The sequence below is a fragment of the Symphalangus syndactylus genome, chromosome 5 (genome assembly GCF_028878055.3).
Source record: "Symphalangus syndactylus isolate Jambi chromosome 5, NHGRI_mSymSyn1-v2.1_pri, whole genome shotgun sequence".
NCBI classification, from domain to species: Eukaryota; Metazoa; Chordata; class Mammalia; order Primates; family Hylobatidae; genus Symphalangus; species Symphalangus syndactylus.
Window position 1 is genome coordinate 86,831,009 of NC_072427.2, and position 17,953 is coordinate 86,848,961.

General features: G+C 56.4%; 1 protein-coding gene and 1 pseudogene across 6 annotated transcripts in view; both read right to left on the bottom strand.

Annotated features, from left to right (window-relative positions):
- Nucleotides 1–6,550: 6,550 nt before the first annotated feature.
- On the bottom strand, nt 6,551–7,683 carry LOC129483059 (uncharacterized; annotated as a pseudogene).
- PDXK (pyridoxal kinase) overlaps nt 6,551–17,953 on the bottom strand; it is a 44,410-nt gene continuing 33,007 nt past the window's right edge. For 3 of the 6 annotated variants that reach the window (XM_055279849.2, XM_055279848.2, XM_055279850.2), the window contains 4 exons: nt 16,445–16,556; nt 15,115–15,251; nt 13,068–13,134; nt 7,770–12,874 (listed from right to left, as the gene is read on the bottom strand). In XM_055279849.2, the coding sequence (XP_055135824.1) occupies nt 12,762–12,874; nt 13,068–13,134; nt 15,115–15,251; nt 16,445–16,556 (429 nt within the window). In that variant the 3' untranslated portion in view covers nt 7,770–12,761. Of the gene's footprint in view, nt 6,861–7,769; nt 12,875–13,067; nt 13,135–15,114; nt 15,252–16,444; nt 16,557–17,953 lie in introns of those variants that run through there. The other 3 variants (XM_063640530.1, XM_063640528.1, XM_063640529.1) reach the window with 2 other exon arrangements.

Here is a 17,953-nt window from a genome sequence, read left to right on the forward strand (position 1 = left end):
CAGACTGCCTCCTTTGTTTTAGATTTTTTTCTTCGTCTGAACCACCCTGGGCAGGTCCTTCCCCTCGGGGGCATGGAGGGTGGGGAGACTGCCTGGCTCACACAGCAAGCGGGTGGTGGACCCAGGATTCACACCTGCCCGCTCCGGCCTGCGTTCCTAACCACCACTCTTTGCATGTTGTTGCTTTGACTCTTAGCTCCTGGCCCCAAGCTTCAGTTTCTCCCATAAAATAAAAGAGTGTGAGTAAATCCATTTCCAGAGCGTAACTGGCTCCAGGTCTCAGATACATTCACACACTTTATGCTCCGGTACAGAGAGGCAGCCACACAGTGTCATGCACGTGCAGAATAGCCTGCAGCCTCACTGAGCGCCGTGCGGCGTGGGAGGCTTCCCATGGAGCCATGTGGGCTCCTAAAGGGAGGTATCTTAGGAGAGCGTGGCTATTTTTCAAAACGCCTTCTAGTTTTCAACAGGGATTACTTCCCATTCATGGAATCGGTCTGGTGGCTTCCCACCTGTGATTCTATGTTAAATAGGACAGAAGAGGGAGCATCATATATGATACGAGCTAAGACTGGGGGTGAAAGTCTCTGTGCACCGGGGTCACAATGTGAATGTGTTCCTGAGGGTGTCCTGAGCTGCGCTTTGCCTCCAAGGCGTCCGGCAGCGTATGCCAGAACTGCAGCTGCAGGATTCAGGCTGTCCAGATCGTGGGGGCAGTGAAGACTAAGGAGGGATCTACCAGTGAGTCCACAGAGCTTTGAAAGTGATGTTAGGAAATTCTGAATCAGGCCAGGCACAGTGGCTCACACCTGGAATCCCAACACTTTGGGAGGCCAAGGTGGGTGGATCACTTTGAGGTCAGGAGTTCTAGGCCAGCCTGACCAACATGGTGAAACCCTGTCTCTACTAATAATACAAAAATTAGCTGGGCGTTGTGGCAGGTGCCTGTAATCCCAGCTACTTGGGAGGCTGAGACGGGAGGATCACTTGGACCCGGGAGGTGGTGGGTGCAGTGAGCCGAGATCTCACCTCTGCACTCCAGCCTGGATGGGTGACAGAGTGAGATCCTGTCTCAAAAAGAAAAAAAAAACTGAATCACGGACTGTGTGTATTCTGCACTCTTAACATGAACTATGAACTCTGAGACTAAGCTTTTATAACACGCAAAACAGAATCAAGCAGTTTTGCATTGAAAGGAAAACCCGATGTATCCCACTTGAGAACTTCCAGTGGAAGGCAGGTGGGGGAGGGGCTGTTTAGTGGACCACGCAGGGGGAGAGCCATCCCCAACAGGAAGGGAGTGGGTGTCTGCAGGAGCAGTGACCAGGAACTCCTATGGGGCACCTGGGTTGGGGGAAGCTGGATTTAGGGTTAGAACCTTGTGTGTAAACAGGAAATATCAGTGTAAAAACAGAAAATATTAATGCTGTGGTCTGGTTTAAATACAAGTTGACAAAGGGATCAAAATTACAGGTTCACGTCTGTAATCCCAGCACTTTGGGAGGCTGAGGTGGGTGGATCACTTGAGGTCAGGAGTTCGAGACTAGCCTGACCAACATGGTGAAACCCCATCCCTACTGAAAAAAATAAAATAAAATAAAATAAATTAGCCAGGCAGGTGCCTGTAATCCCAGCTACTCAGGAGGCTTAGGCAAGAGAATAGCTTGAACCCAGGAGGCAGAGGAGGTTGCAGTGAGCCAAGATTGCGCCACTGCACTCCAGCCTGGGCAACAGAGTAAGACTCCGTTTCTCTCTCTATATATATATATTATTTTTATGAAGTTGTCAATTTCATCCACATGCTGTCTGCTTCCTTAGGAGCATCAACAGCAGCAGCTTGGAAATCTGATGAATTTCGCTACCCGCTGACAAAAGTCCCTTGTTACCGAACCCACTGCTGGTTTAACCAAACCCACTGCTGGTTTAACTAAACCCACTGCTAGTTTAACCAAACCCACTGCTGGTTTAACCAAACCCACTGCTGGTTTAACCCTGCCGTCTGAGAGTGCGTTAGGCACTCTGATATGGTTTGGCTGTGTTTCCACCCAAATTTCATCTTGAATTGTAGCTCCCATAATCCCATGTCATGGGAGGGACCTGGTGGGAGGTCACTGAATCATGGTGGTGGTTACCCTCATGCTGTTCTCGTGACAGTGAGTGAATCCTCATGACATCTGATGGTTTTATAAGAGGCTCTCCCCGCTTTTGCTCGGCACTTCTCCTTCCCGCCACCACGTGAACAACGACGTGTTTGCTTCCCCTTCTGCCATGATTGTAAGTTTCCTGAGGTCTCCCTAGCCATGCTAAACTGTGAGTCAATTAAACCTCTTTCCTTTATAAACTATCCAGTCTCGGATATGTCTCTATTAGCAGCATGAGAATGGACTAACACAGGAGCTCAAAGTGGATGAAGTGCGTCGTAGGGGAAGAATGAGATCAGCTTGGACTCCCGTGGGGCTCACAGCATGGGGGCAGTGACTGTCACTGTCATGGATGTGAAATTGTACCAACTGCCCTAAGGGAGGTTCCTGTTGGGGGTAAACGGGGATCTGACAGAGGTGCAGAAGGCTTCTGGGGAGAGGCCATGCCCAAGTTCAGACCTGAAGCTTGAGGAGGAGGAGACAGAGGCCGAGGCGGGTGAGACTGTCCTGGCACCAGCAGCAGAGTGTGGGGAGTCCAGGTTGGGCAAGAGCATGGCGTATTCTGGGAGGCGGCTGAATGCCTCATAGCCACAGCGTCACGGCAGCTGCCCTGGAGGGGCCCTGAGTCCTGGGACAGAGCAGGAGCAGAGCCCCTGGTGTGCCCAGCAGTCTGGAGGGTGGGACGGGCTACCCTGAATGAATTAAGACGCTGGATCTCCAGGACACTGACGGCTTAGGTCCTTCCCCATCCTGGAACATCAACTAGAAAACAGAGGCCTACGTGCTGGGACCTGCCATGAGCCACTTCCCCTCCAGACCCCTGAGAGCCAGAAAGAAAACGTGGAGGTCTTACTCATGGTTCGTTCAGGCATGTTTCCCCAAAACTGTTTGCCTCGGCAATGTTAAAAATGGCTTGAGCTTTGGGAGGCCGAGGTGGGAGGATCACTTGAGCTCAGGAGTTTGAGACCAGCCTAGGCAACATAGTGAGACCCCTATCTCTACAAAAAATAAAAAATTAGCCAGGTTTGGTGACACACACTTGTTGTCTCAACTACTTGGTAGGCTGAGGCGGGAGGATCATATCATTTGAGCCAGGAGGTCGAGGCTGCAGTGAGTCATCTTACCACTGAACTCTGGCCTGGGTGACAGACAGAGATCCTGTCTTGAAGATAATAATAATAATAAATAAATAAAAGAAAATGGCAAGGGGAGCCACGGCAGCAGAGGCCTACAACCCCCTCCCAGGGCAGCCCCTCTCCTGCAGTCTGCCCTACAGCCTGGGCGCCTGCTCAAGTCACAGGTAGGACAGGAAGGTGGAGGGGTGGGTGTGCAGTGTCCAGAACGTGCAGGAGCCCAGGACGGCCTGGCCTGAGCTCCCCGTTTGTAACGCGGGCCCCGTCCTGAAAGGGAACACTGCTTCCACACGCCGGACACCAAACGCTCCTTGAGTTGCTCCTGTGAGTGCTGCCTGTTTCCACTGGGGCCCCGGCTGATGTAAATGCACTGAACAGATGCTAGGCAAGGAACCACCCCACGCTGAGAGCCCAGACCCTCACTCTGAAGCTCCTGAGGCAGGCATGGTCCCTGGGCTGAGCAGGCTGTCACTCACTCTCGAATGACAGTGTCATCTTGGTTGGGTCTCCTACCCTCCACCCCGAATTCTCAGTGAGCATCACTTTTCCCAAAGCTTGTAGGTTTGTTTTGTTTTGTTGTTTGTTTGTTTGTTTTTGAGATGGAGTTTCACTCCTGTCACCTGGGCTGGAGTGCAATGGTGCAATCTTGGCTCACTGCAACCTCCGCATCCTGGGTTCAAGTGATTCTCCTGCCTCAGCCTCCTGAGTAGCTGGGATTACAGGCACCTGCCACCATGCCTGGCTAATTTTTGTATTTTTAGTAGAGACCAGGTTTCACCATGTTGGCCAGGCCAGTCTCGAACTCCTGACCTCAGGTGATCCACCCCCTTCAGCCTCTCAAAGTGCTGTGACTACAGGCATGAGCCACCACTCCAGGCCTGGGTTTTGTTTTTTTGAGACAAGGGTCTCACTCTGTTGCCCAGGCTGGAGGGCAGTGGGGCCATCATGGCTCACTGCAGTCTCGACCTCCCCTAGCTCAGGTGATCCTCCTGCCTCAGCCTCCTGAGCAGCTGGAACTACAGGTGCATGCCACCTTGTTCTGCTAATTATTTGTGTTTTTTGTAGCGATGGGGTTTCGTCATGTTGCCTAGGCTGGTCTTGAACTCCTGAGATCAAGTGATCCACCCACCTCAGCTCCAAAGTGTGGTGGGCTTACAGGCGTGAGCCGCCGCGCCCTGTGCCTGCAGGTTTTGCTGGCCATGTGTTCCTGATCTGGCAGAACAGGGCAGCCAGGCTCTGTGTTAGCTGAGGTTCTGTCTGTGTAGACAGGGTCTGTGGGGAGCCAGGCAAAGCCAACAGTATCCTTACCAGCCCAAAAGAGCTGGGAGATGCCACCACAGCCTCACTCAGTCTCTCCTCTAACTGCTGTCAGGAAATGTGCGTTATGAAGCAGGGCCAATTGATGGAGATGAGATTAGATTCGCACTAGATTAGAGACAGAATAATATAATTGGATGCAAATTGTGCAAGAGATAAAATTGCAGGCTTGAGTAATCTAATAATTCTACTACCAGGGAGAGCATCTAAGATGTCCTAATTGAGCTGCCCGGAAGCGGTGTAAATTCCCACTTTCTGTCCCACAAAAGGCAGGGTCAGGACTCCAGCTCCGCGAGCTCCCCACGGCACAGCCAGCCCCTGGTTGGGCACAGTCCCCGACCATCGACTGAGCTCACACCCATTCCTGTCCAGGTCGTCTCTCCCTCCTCCCTCGTTCCCACATCTGAATGTCCTTGTGCCAGGCACCCTGCAGTTCTGCTTGCAGCGCGAGGCAGGCATGGCTGCTCTCTAAGAGGCTTACAGTGCCATAGGTGGCCAGAGATGGGCCGAGCCTTCCCTGCCCAGATCCTTCTCCCCACCTCCCTTAAGGGCGAGAAAAACTATAGAATTTTGCACAGATGGAAAAGACACACTTCCCAGGCTCCTTTGCAGCACGTGTAGCCACACAACCAGGGGATGTGATGCAGGGCCAGATCAAGGAGTCGCGCTGAGCTGCAGCGGGGACACCGGGATCTGGGGGCAGGGAGCGCCGTGGACAACGTGCAAGGCAGAGAGAGCTACGTGTGCTGGAGCTGCCTTTAGAGAAAGCTGACTGCAAGGCTGACTGTGGGGGTGGGGGGGTGAGCCCCTGAGAGCGAGCTGGAAGGACAAGAGTGGGGCTCAGTGCTGCTCAAGAGGCTGCTGCTCGGCCTGGGAGCCATGGGAGGGGCCGTTCAGACTGAGCAGAGCTGACTCGGCCACTGTTGGCCCTTCTTCCTTCCCTATTCTCCCCCATGGCTACTCTCACCTTTGTGCTCCTTAACAGTGACAAAATCACAGGACACAGATCCTAAGGGCTGCTGAGTCATGCCTCCCCGGCCTCATGTGTCTGGGCGCGGCCCTGAGCCCAGGGATAAGAAAGAATTGCAGCCTGAATGAATGTACAACTGGCTAAATGTGGCCGGCCTCTGCGCCCACACTCCAGGGGTGCACATGTACTTGACGGGGTTTCTGGCACAGGCAGGATGACCTCTTTTGGGGGTACAGGGTGTGGTCTCAGCCAGGCGGCCTCCTCCATGGCCCGACCACAGCCCTGGCCAGGGTGCTGCCGACGCAGCCTTGCCCAGGAGTGTGTCGTGAGGCCTGAGTATGACACAGAGTCAGGGCAGAGGGGGTCTGTCAAGAGGCCAAGATACTGGTGGGGTCGGTGGCAGCTAGAGACATAGGCAGACAGAGCTCAGGGATGGTGGGGCCTGGCCCCCTTTCTGGGTGGAGAGGCCACGGTCTCCATCAGAGACTAGGGTGCCAGCAGGCGAGGGCAGCACATTTCGGGGCTACAAGTAGGAGATGGGGGAAGAAGGCAAAGGGCTCGCGACTCCCACTCAGGGAAGGATCAGCCTCCGTGTCCCAGCTCCAGGAAGGGTGGCACTGAGGCAGGGAGGGGCACAGGGGCAGAGCACAGGGTGCCCTCACTCAGAACACTGGGGCACAGAGCGTGCATGGGGGCCTCATCCCCCCAACAAGGGAAAGTGAAGACTGGATCCTCAGAGGCCACACAGTCAGGCTGGCACCCAGGCCAGCCCCGAAGGCAGAGAACAGAGCGCAGTACGGGAGGGGCCTGGGCCCGGCAGCCAGGGGCAAGGCATGCTCTTTCCTCCAAGGGGGAGGTTTTTAGGGAGTCAGCTGCCACCATTTCCAGCAGCAACCCCTAGCGTTGCTGGCAGGGTAATGGGTGTTCAGCCAATCACAGGTAGGGAGCTCCTGGGATGGGAAGGAACCATCACGCCTCAACACGACCGCCATGAAAATATTTATTTGTGGATATCATACAAGTCAACAGGACCAGCACGAAACAGATGCAGCCTACACAGTGCTGTGGGACCGAGGCTCGCAAACATCCACACGGCACACGCAGGGCCGGCCACTCCGGGCAAACGAAGCCACCCCCGAACCTTGCGGAGCCCACACTCCCTCGGCAGTGGAACCACAGAGGCGACAGGTGCTTTGATGCCTCCGAAGAGCTCCATTCCACGGAGGGACCGGGCCGCGTCGCCATCCTCCTGTTGGTCCAGTTTTTCAATCACTAGATGAAGCTCCTGTTAAAGTTCTAAATCAGGAATGACGCAGCCATGAAGTTAAAGGCCTCCAGAAGGTCACCACACACCTTGCACCCTCCAAGGGCCCATGCGGAGCCAGCTGAGGACTCGCGTCCATTCTCCAGGATATCAGCACCTCTGCCTCCCATCACCAAGAAGGGGCTTCAGACACCTCATGGGGACCTATGACGGGTCAAGCTTGACACGGGTTCTCCCAACTGCTCGACACGCTTTGGGATGTACTGGAAGGGTCTGCCAGGCCTGCTGAGGCCTCTTTTTGTCCCAATAGCCCTGCACCTGCCCTCCTCCTGCCAGGGGCTGGGTCTTGGGTTAGAAAGTCACTTGAGGGCTTCAGAAGCCGCTGACCCAGCTTGCAGCTCAAAATGAGGACAAAGGCGCTTCCATCCACCTTCATGGAGATGCTGGCTTCACAGGCCGGTGGGCGAGGCGAGGCCCATAGTTTTACTTAGGACAGGTTTCCCAGGCAGTACCCAGGCCGTGTGGGGGATCCCCAAGCAGAGGCTTAGGACGGCATTCTCCTGTCTGTTCCCACCCACCTATCCGCCAGACACCGGGCTTGCCCTTGCTGTCCGTCCCAGCACTGACGGGCAGGACAGAGATGCATGGGGTGAGTGGCCCTGTGGCACTGGAAGGCATCTCCCACCAGAAGTGGGTTTCCTGTTGCACAAAGACCAGAAATGGCCCCACAGTGAACTGGTGGATGGGAAAAAAGGAGAGGCTGGCATTTGGGGGTGCTGTTCCCACCACAGCCCTGAAGCTGGGGTGCCCCAACAAGGCTTGTCCCAGGCAAGGGTCAGAGATGGAAGGGGACATCTCTTGCTCTGGGACAGGGTCCTGCTTGGCTCAGACAGTGGGAAAACTAAAAACACCTGTTTATTCTGCCAGAATCGAAAGAAAAATTCCAGGAAGAACTTTTTATTAATATAAATTTTTAAGATATTGACCAGTCATCTACACTTACTCATTAAACTCTGTTTTAAACAAATGAACACACTGTGTTGCAATGAAAGGCAGGAACGCGGTTTTAGACGTTGATTGAAAACCAGTGTCTTTGTGCACTGAGAACAGGAAACATTCTGCTCTGAGAACAAACTGCAGAGTCGACAGGAGACACACATGCGACAGAAAGCCCCCAGTGGGAGTGACCGTGCGCCCTGGTGGGTGATGGGATGCTCGAGCAGTGGCTTGGACACAGCTGTCATGCCACGATGCCTGCTGGGCCCTGCAGGGACAGGGGATACAGGACACACACAGAGCCCAGCCACGCACTGCGGAGCGTGGCACAGGCCACACACACAGGCTCCTACCACTTAACAGAGACGAGTCGAACACTGAAAAAAGTCCCCTAGAAGGATGGCTCACGTCCATCCTACCGGGGGGGATGGACGCAGGGTCCTGGCCCTGGCTCTGGCCTGGTGGCAACTCCTGCTGGTAGAGGCAGGAGGTGTGCAGCTGGAGTCAGAAACTGAGGTGCTGTCTATAAAAATTCCAAGATTCTGCCGGGCACGGTGGCTCACGCCTGTAATCCCAGCACTTTGGGAGGCCGAGGAGGGTGGATCACTTGAGGTCAGGAGTTTGAGACTAGCTTGGCCAACATGATGAAATCCCATCTCTACTAAAAATACAAAAATCAGCTGAGCGTGGTGGCGCATGCCTGTAATCCCAGCTACTTGGGAGGCTGGGGCAGGAGAACCACTTGAACCCGGGGAGCGGAGTTTATAGTGAGCCGAGATCACACCATTGCACGCCAGCCTGGGTGTCAGAGTGAGACTCCATCTCAAAAAAAAAAAAAATATCCAAGATTCCCACCTCCTTCCACCTGCAGATGGCCAGCACCTGCACCTGCCAGGCAGGAACACACGACAGGCCCAGCTCTGCCCAGGGCTACAGGGCCACACAGGCTCAGGCCTCCTCCCCTGTGCTGGGAGTCCGGAGTGGGGATGGTGTCCACCCAGACCCGCCAGGCCAAGCTCCAGGCTTCCCTGGCTTAGGGCTGACAAGACTTCCGGGCAGTGGACTTGGTCTCCCAGAGCCACCCTCCCCAGGGCCTGGGGTCCTTCTGGGAGCCCCCTCAGCCCTGGTGATCAGCATCCATCTGAGTGCTCGGTGGACGGACATGGGAGCCGCCTCTCCAGCGAGTCTCAGCAGAAGCCGCTGGCCTGGCAGTGAGAGGCGGCGTGGAAGGAAAAGGCACAGCAGGCACATCCCTCTGGCGGGCAGAGTGGCATCGGGGGGCCACACAGCTCTCACCTGGACTCAGAAAGCCAGGTCCAAAGTTCTTGTTTCCCTGTCTGCACATAACCTGCTCTGCTCACTCGCAAACTCCAGTTCCCCTGCTCTGGGCCCAGACAGACGATCCACAAGGAGGGGTGTGTGAAGGAGGCCCATGAGACCAGGTAGGCGGCAGGGGAGAGAGGGAGGGACTCCTGGCTACCCGGGCAGCAGAGTACAGTCCAGCCACACAGTGGGGGCACCTCTGATCTCCATAAACATGGACCCTGCTGCCCCGACACAGGTGGCCCCGTCGGAGGGCAGGAAGGACAAGGAGAAGAGCTCCAGCTGCCAGAACATTCTCAACCTCCTCTTTTTGCACAGTTAAACTAAAGAGAGAACGAGGCTGGAGCCAGGGCAGGTGGATGGGCAGGGCGGGGAGCTGTTCAGGGCCCAGCAATCTGAGGGCCATCTATACCACCTTCCCTGGCCGGTGCCCTCCCAGGGCCTTGTACCCTGCACCCTACTGTGGGCTCTGCCTTCTCTGACACCAGGCACGAGAGGCCTGAGCTCAACCATATAGCTTTTATTGTCTTACCTCGGGTGGCGGTGGGGACTGTTACCCCAGGGGCTTTGGCCTCCCCCCTGGTGCAGGCAACTCTCTTGCCTGGTGATCTCAAGATGGAGACATCCCTCACTTACTCATCAGCGTGGCTAAGCCAAGCCAGCCTCCGTTCACGGTAAGACCAAACGTTTCAAAACTGGCTCTAACGAGCTTAAGAACAGGACATTAAACAAAGCATCACGCTGCAATTGTTTACATGTATTGGAAAAATAACAGATGCACCTAATAACCTTGGCAGGACTAGGCAACAATTTAAAATCGATTTTAAAAAGGATCCTATTGTGGAATTCATCCTTACGGTCTACAAGAAGTCTGAAAAACTGGATTAAGAAAGTATTAAAATTCTGTACCCTGACAATAAGCAGGCAACGTTGGACGAATACAGCTCTCACCTTAAAATAAATTCTTCTCATTATTTTGCATGTTAATAACTATGGAAACTGAAAACAAAGATCAATTCTAATTTAGATTCGAGCCATATGGAAACCCATTGCCAATGCCCATGGTTACCTTCCTGGATGAGAAACTGAAACTCAAGACCACCGGGGGCCTCTGCCCAAGTCATGAGAGACGACCATGCCCGGGTGGAAATGGGCCGTGGACAGGGCAGGCTCCAGCTGCTCTGTGGTGACAGCAGGCAGTCTGGGGAGGGGATGCCGGACTCTGCCCATAGAGGCTGACAATTTCCACAACAGCCCTGCACCCACAAAGGCACCATCTGCTCTCGGAAACCCCGATTTCTTTCTCCTTAGTCACGGCCTAGGCCTCTCCCGGCTCGGCTGATACAGCCAAAGAGAACAGAGTTTCAGATTGCGCCAGAGAGCTCAGGATTTACGGGAGGCGCCTGCGGGGACAGCCATTCTCCTAATTCTTGCTTAATACAGGGAAGTCCAAGAAGTAAAGCTGATGTGGGGACTCAGCCTCTGAAATGAGCTCAAAGAACCAAGAATCAAAGTTTGCTCCCCAGGGCACACCGCCTGTAACACCCACTGCACGGGCAGAAGGAGCCCCACACCTGACACTGTGTTCTCATGCTGGGTTTTTCACCAGCTCATAGAAGAGAGAGACATTTAGGTTCTTTCCCCCATGCTATACGTACTCTTGGTGTTTAAAAAAAAAAAAAAAGAAAAAGAAAAGCTTTCCTGGTGGCTGGCAATGTGGCACACGCCCCAGTCTCCACTTGGCAGTGAGGGTATTTCCAGTTAAACACCCTACAGAGGGCCAGGTGGTTCTGGCGGATCCCCGCACTCACATACTGGGGAGGCCGCCCCCCCACCAGGCTCCGGCCACAGCCTTCCTCCTTCCTGCTGTTGTGGCAACGCCCTGCAGGGACCAGTGGCTCTGAGCTGCAAGGGGCCTGCCACCCGTGTCCTCAGAGCCAGGAAACATGGCTGGGAAACCCATGTCTGACTCACTGGTTGAGGTAGGGGAGCCAGGCGCCCTGATGCACGCTCGTGAAGGCATTCAGAACGAACAGAGTGGGGAAGAGTGGGGGCGGGGGTGGGGGGGTTCCACATAAACCTGCATCTTTTCCCTTTAGGGCATTTTTCAACAAAGAACGCACTCCTGGAAAGCGAGTCTTTCTAGAAGACACTGGAATGGCCTCACAGGAGGGTGTGGGCTCCAGGAGGGACCCATCTGTGGGGAAGGTAGCGGGGTGGGGGTACCCCTTGGAGAGTCCGCTTCCTAGGGGCCCCATGGGCCCCCACTTCCTGCATCTCCCTATTTCTCTCCAGCCGTGGGTTCCCTGGAGACACAAACCTCTGCACACCCCGGAGCTGGGGTGCAGGGCTGCAAGGGTGTGGTTGAAATCAAGGCAAGCCAGAGACAGGCACTGCCGCCTATAGCTATACCTAGGGGGACCCCAAACTCTGGGCAAAGTGGGGCCAGGGAGGTCATTGCTGAGCAGAGGATGACGGGATGTGTCAGAGCTGGTGCTGTGGCCTCTGCCACCACCCCAGCCTGCCCAAGGGCCTGGGAGCTGCCCGCCCCCACCGTGCCCCACACCCACCTCGGAAGATTGGCAGCTTCCAGGGTGGCCTCTTGCCCCTGGGCATTTGGTGGGGCACAGAACTGAGGTCAGGGGACAAGGGTTAAATGTGCCAGCAGGGGCAGGGGGCAGGCACCCCTCTGTCCTGTCTACAAATGCTGTGGCTCGATGTGCTGTCACGGGCAGCACGTGGCGAATGCGCAGTGCTCAGCCTGCTGCACCACAGATGAGGGGAGCTTCCACAGGGAACCTGACGGGGTGGTTCTCTGGAGCTTCAAAGCTGCTCTTGGCCCAGCACGGACCTTACTGCGTTAGCATCTTCCTCACGTCGCTCAGCGGATTCCTGGAAGACGCCCATGGGTTACAGGAGGTCTCGCAGATACCTGAGAGGTCTGCGGACCGACTTGTATTTGCTGGGGCCTGGGAAGGTCCCTGACTCTGCACCTGTGTGCCTCCGAGCAAGCTCACATCAACCCTCCCATACGGTGAAACAGCAGCCTAAGATCTGAAATCTCCAGGGACTAAACGAGCAGCAAAGTAAGAAACAAAAGTTCAAATGCAGGAACAAAGAGGCTATGATCAGAATGACAGTAAAGATACTTGGCAGAATTCTTCCTGCCCTCAACAGTTACCACGCGACTCCTTCTCACAGATGCAAAGACAGAAGCCACCCAGGCCCAGCCCACACGCAACATGGCCTCTGTGTGGTAGTGGCAGCCGGGGCCCACTCGAGGGTCAACGCGCAGCAGGCTCGGCCTCACCCACTCACCCTCCCACATGGAACACTCCCCGAGATGGCAAACAGGGGCCCGTCTTCCCGGAGGTCCAGGAGCCTCGTGGGGAAGGGAGCTGGGTTTTCAGATCACAAATTTCTGTGACCGCTTTGTTATTTTTCACAAAGCACGACTGGCACATTTCACAATGAAGACCAGCAGATGCCGGACACTCATGAAAGAAAAAAATATCAAGTTTCGGTCATGGCTCTAAGGCAGACGTTACATGTTTTCACAGGGACAAACACGGAGACACCAACGCGCTGCGCGTCACGGGTGAGCGGCGCGGCCCTCACAGCACCGTGGCCTGGACGACGATCTCCGGGTCCTCGATGTCCCTTTTGCTCTGCACCATCCGCAGCTCCAGCTGCATGGGGCTGGGCCTCACTCCCTCCCCGGCCTGGGCTGCGGGGCAGGCAGAGAGCACTGAGTTCCCATCTCAAAGGGGCTCCTGCTGCTGCCTGCTGCCCCCACTCCCAAAGGCGAGGCCAGCAGGAGACACTGGTCACACCTTCAAAACCAGCACGTGCCAGCTCTTCTCTCCCACCCACTTCGGGAGCCAGGGGCCCACGCAGCCCACGCAGCCCGGCCGCCGTACCTTTTGCACACTGGATGGTCCTCTGCAGAACGTGGTGCAAGGTAGACACGGTCTTCTCACAGGCCACCTGCAGGGAGGAGAGACTTGCTGTGCCCCTGGCCCACTCACAACACCCGACGTGCCCACTGCTGCCAGGAGGGAATTTCTAATGAACACAAGGGCCGTCCTGCTCTCCAAGCCACTGGGGAGCCGGCTCCGCCAATGCACGTGCTGAACCCTGGAGGACAGGCTGCGGACTGCCCACCGTGGAGAGCCCAGAGGGCTGAGCGGATGCCTGGTCCCAACCACTGCTCTGGACAAGAGGTGGCTCACAGAAGGGACAGCCTCATGAGCTGCACAGAACTTGGCAGGCAGCAGGAGCTCGGTAAGAGTTCCCAGAATTAACTCCTTTTAACGAGTCTACAAGGGGAAGGGCTCCTGCCGAAAGCCCAGCCAATCATCACTCAATGATGCCTCAGAGTCAGCCAATCATCACTCAGTGATGCCTCAGAGTCAGCCAATCATCACCCAGTGATGCCTAAGAGTCAGCCAATCATCACTCAGTGATGCCTCAGAGTCAGCCAATCATCACTCAGTGATGCCTCAGAGTCAAAGGTGCTGGGGATGCGCAGGGAACTCGCTCCCCGACTCCACAACTCTGGGCTGGCCAAACCCAGAATGTGACCTTGGGCGGCCTGGCAGTGAGGCCTCCTTGGGGTGCCAGCTGGCACGTTTCCACTGCCCTGCACCACCAATTAAACACGGCAGGCCTACTTAATGGCCCTGTTTAATTGCCCTTGAGGGGCCAGAAGGGACGGAATGAGGGAGCTGTGCATTCCAGCTCAGGGTGTGCAGAGAGCTAGTCCCATGGGAGGCGAAGGGCCTCAGTCCACCTCTTCCATTTTACACACCAGGACACTCAGCTGAAACTGACTTGTTGGGAAGGAGGTGTACCCGGGGGGACACATGGCCCCTTGAGGGGCCCGGCAAAGACAGCACACAGAGAGCCACCTGCAGGTCCTGACCTCTGAACTCTTCCTTCCCCAGCGCACCCAACAGTGACAGAGGTGTCCTGTCTTCCTCCTGTCACTCCCATGGCACCCCCGCCCTGCCCCACATTCCAAAGGGATGGCAGGCCCCTCCCTCCCACCTGAACCCACTGCGGACGCAGTGGGGAGCACCCAAGGGAGTTTGGAGGGCTGAGCCCAGGGGCTGGGGACCACCTCAGAGCACAGCAGGGCTCTGGACAGTGTTGTAAGAAGACACACTCCAGGGGTCCGCGGACTCGGCTGACAAAACCACCTGCCGAGGCCACAAGCAACTTTGCTGCACGCAGCACAGGAGGTCGCGGATCTGAGCACCAGAGTTGCAACAAAACTCCTCTGTCCCCGCTGAGCTGTGTGCTTAACCATGGGACACACAAGAAAGGCTCACGAGACCCCACATCCCAACCTGCCATGTCAGTCACCCAACAGACCCACTCCGCCCAGTGTCTAAGCAAAGCCACCCGATCTCTACCAACTTGAAAAGCAGGCAGACATCCAGACAAAACGCCTGGAAAGACGGCTCTCCACACCTGCCTGGAACCCTGTCCTCAGCCTCCCGCCTACTGTCCCCGAAGGGCGGCTCCAGCCATTCAGTCCCTCAGGTCACTGCCGTAGTCACACTGTGGGAAATGCTGCAGGGTGCCACTCCTCCACAGCAGCCCCCAAGTCACCAAGGACACAACAGCTCCATGCATCCCACAGCCGTGCGCCAAAGCCAAGCGGGCGGCATCTGAATCCCGGTGGGACCCCCGTGGGACTGTTCTGAAACGTCTGTCACCCAAGCCCTCACAGACTCTGATCATCCCTAGGTCCCAAATAAGGGGAGATGGGAGGCGATGTGAGGGTGACAGGTGCAACTCCGGAGCCCATGGCCCGGCCACTGCCCTCCCCCGCAACTGGGGCCAGCACTCAGGGCCATGCTCTGTCAGCTCAGCAGGGACCCCCCACCAGGACTCTCATACCCTGCTCCCCATGAGGTGCCGTGGGAGTGGGCGAGGAGGGGAGCAGTGCGTGTGGCTGACCTTGAGGTTATTGGGGTGCTTGTGTGTCCACGCCAGGAGCATGGCAGCAAACAGGTCCCCAGTGCCCACAAAGACGGCGTCCACCTTGCGAATGTCCATCCGGATGCGTTCCATCACCGTGGAGCCAGTGGGATTCCCTAGGGGGGAGAAGATGGGCAAGGTCACTGAGATCTGCCGCTCCTCTGCCAGGGCCAGCCTCCCCGTCCCTGATGCCCCGGGGCACAGCGGCAGGGAGGGTCACAGGGGTAGAGCACAAGGTGGCCTCGCTCAGGACGTGGGGGCTCACGGCATGCATGGGGTCCCCATCACCGCAGCAAGGGAAAGGGAAAGACTGCACCCTCCAAGGGCCACACGGTCAGGCCGCCTCGGGGGTTGCTGTGCAACTCCCGAGAGTAACAACGGCGTGAAGAACTAGGATATGCCTGGACGTATCCAAGTGTGTGTGTGCATGTGTGTGTGTGCGTGTGTGTGCATGTGCGTGTGTGCATGTGCCCATGTGTATGCATGTGTCCATGTGTATGCATGTGTGTCCACATGTCTGCATGTGTGAGTCCATGTGTATGCATGTGTCCGTGTGTATGCATGTGTCCGCGTATGTGTGCATGTGCCCATGTGTATGCATGTGTCCATGTGTATGCATGTGTCCGCATGTCTGCATGTGAGTCCATGTGTATGCATGTGTCCGTGTGTATGCATGTGTCTGCGTATGTGTGCATGTGCCCACATGTGCGTGTGTGCCCGTGTGCGTGTATGCCTGTGTGCCCGTGTGTATGTGTGCATGTATGCCTGTGTGCCCGTGTCCACATGTGTGCCCATGTGTATGTGCATTTGTGCCTAAGTGTATGTGCATTTGTGCCTATGTGTGTGCCTGCAAGTCTCCCATGTCCAAACACAGAGCAGCAAGGAGGTCACAACTGTTCTTTTGGGGCCATGGGTATGAACTCGCGGCCACTAGCTTAGTACACGACCCCAGCCTTCTGTGTCATTTTCACACTGTTCAGAGAAAATCAACCAGGTGGTGTCTGTGTAAACAATCAGCACAGCCGGGTGGACGTGTCCTCCCACTGAACTCAGGGACCCGGCCTGGCTCTGAGTGAGGCCTATGATGCTGGGTCCGTGGAAGCCGGTTCCAGCCAGGCCATTCATCGTGACCTCTGAGGTCTTGGGAATCCCACCTGATCCCTAAGAGTCTGTAAAATGGGGATGTCCTCCCAGTGCTGGATAAGGCTTAAATTTCATGCTATTGAACCCAGAACATTCTTGCAGCCCCAAAGAACACCTTCCTCTGGGAAGAGCAGAGGCGGCCGCGGTGCATGATGGGGGCACTTACTCCTCCTCTGGCTCCCCAGCACGATTAGGTAGTCGCTGCCCCGCGGGGAGGGCAGGTCGGAGCTCGTGATGACCACGGTGTCGGGGCCCATAGAGTGCAGCATGTCCATCACCTGGCAGCGGCACGGGGAGCATCAGCCACGGCTGGTCACATCCCACTCCCCCCTCCACCACCTGGCAGTGGCACAGGGAGCGTCAGCCACGGCCGGTCACATCCCACTCCCCCAGAGCCCGTTTCCAATGGCGGCACTCCCGGAGGGGAGACAGCCACCTGGTCAGCCACTATCCCCCGCAAACTGTCAGCCCAAACCGTGTGGCTCCCCACAGGTGACTGGCAAGGGCCTCCTCGGGGGCTAGGCAGGTAAGTGGACAGACGTGTGCCTGTCCTGCAGCAGGGAGGAGCTGGCCCCTCTGTATGTTGGCTTTTCTGTAACTCTCGTAGAAACCGTCTCCACTGCACGGCTGCCTCACAGCAGGCAGCACGCGTGCACGCACACACACACACACACACACACACACTTGCTGCATCGCCACCCAGCACGTGTCCATAGCAGAATCTGGACCCTGCTCCAGGGTCAGCTGACTCTGCAGTCCCAGGGCCCAATACCAGGTCAGCGAAAGGCCTCCGAGTGGGAGGGGTGGCCGCTGCGGTGGCCCATTCCCAGAACCAGGCTCCTGGGCTGTGAAGACAAAACTCAGGGCAGCGCCAGGCTGCTTGGGAACGTAGCCCAAAGCACGTGGACTCCTGCTGCAGTCTGACGGTGTCTGCTCTAAAATGCATGTTGAAACATGGCACCCATGGCCGGGTGCGGTGGCTCACGCCTGTAATCCCAGCACTTTGGGAGGCTGAGGCGGGCGGATCACGAGGTCAGGAGATCGAGACCATCCTGGCCAATGTGGTGAAACCCCGTCTCTACTAAAAATAGAAAAAATTAGCTGGGCGTGGTGGCGGGTGCCTGTAGTCCCAGCTACTCGGGAGGCTGAGGCAGGAGAATGGCGTGAACCCAGGAGGTGGAGCCTGCAGTGAGCCGAGATCGCGCACTGCACTCCAGCCTGGGCGACAGAGCAAGACTCCGTCTCAAAAAAAAAAAAAAAAGAAACATGGCACCCATGTGGCAATATTCAGAGGGGGTCCTCTGGGGCGTGATTAAGTCACGAGGGCTCCCCTTTCACTGTGCCTGATGAGAGGGCTGGAGGGAGCAGCATGGGCCCCTCGAGCCCCCCGCTGTCCACACATGAGGACGCAGCAACAAGGTGCAGTCCGGGTAGCAAAGCAGCCCCCGCCAGCCCCTGAGCCTGCTGGTGCCTTGACCTTGGACTTCCCCAGCCTCCAGAACTGTGGGGAACAAAGTTCTGTTCTTTTTTTTTTTTTTTTGAGATGGAGTCTCACTCACTCTGTCGCCCAGGCTGGAATGCAGTGGTGCAATCTCAGCTCACTGCAACCTCCGCCTCCTGGCTTCAAGCGATTCTCCTGCCTCAGCCTCCCAACTAGCCGGGATTATAGGCGTGC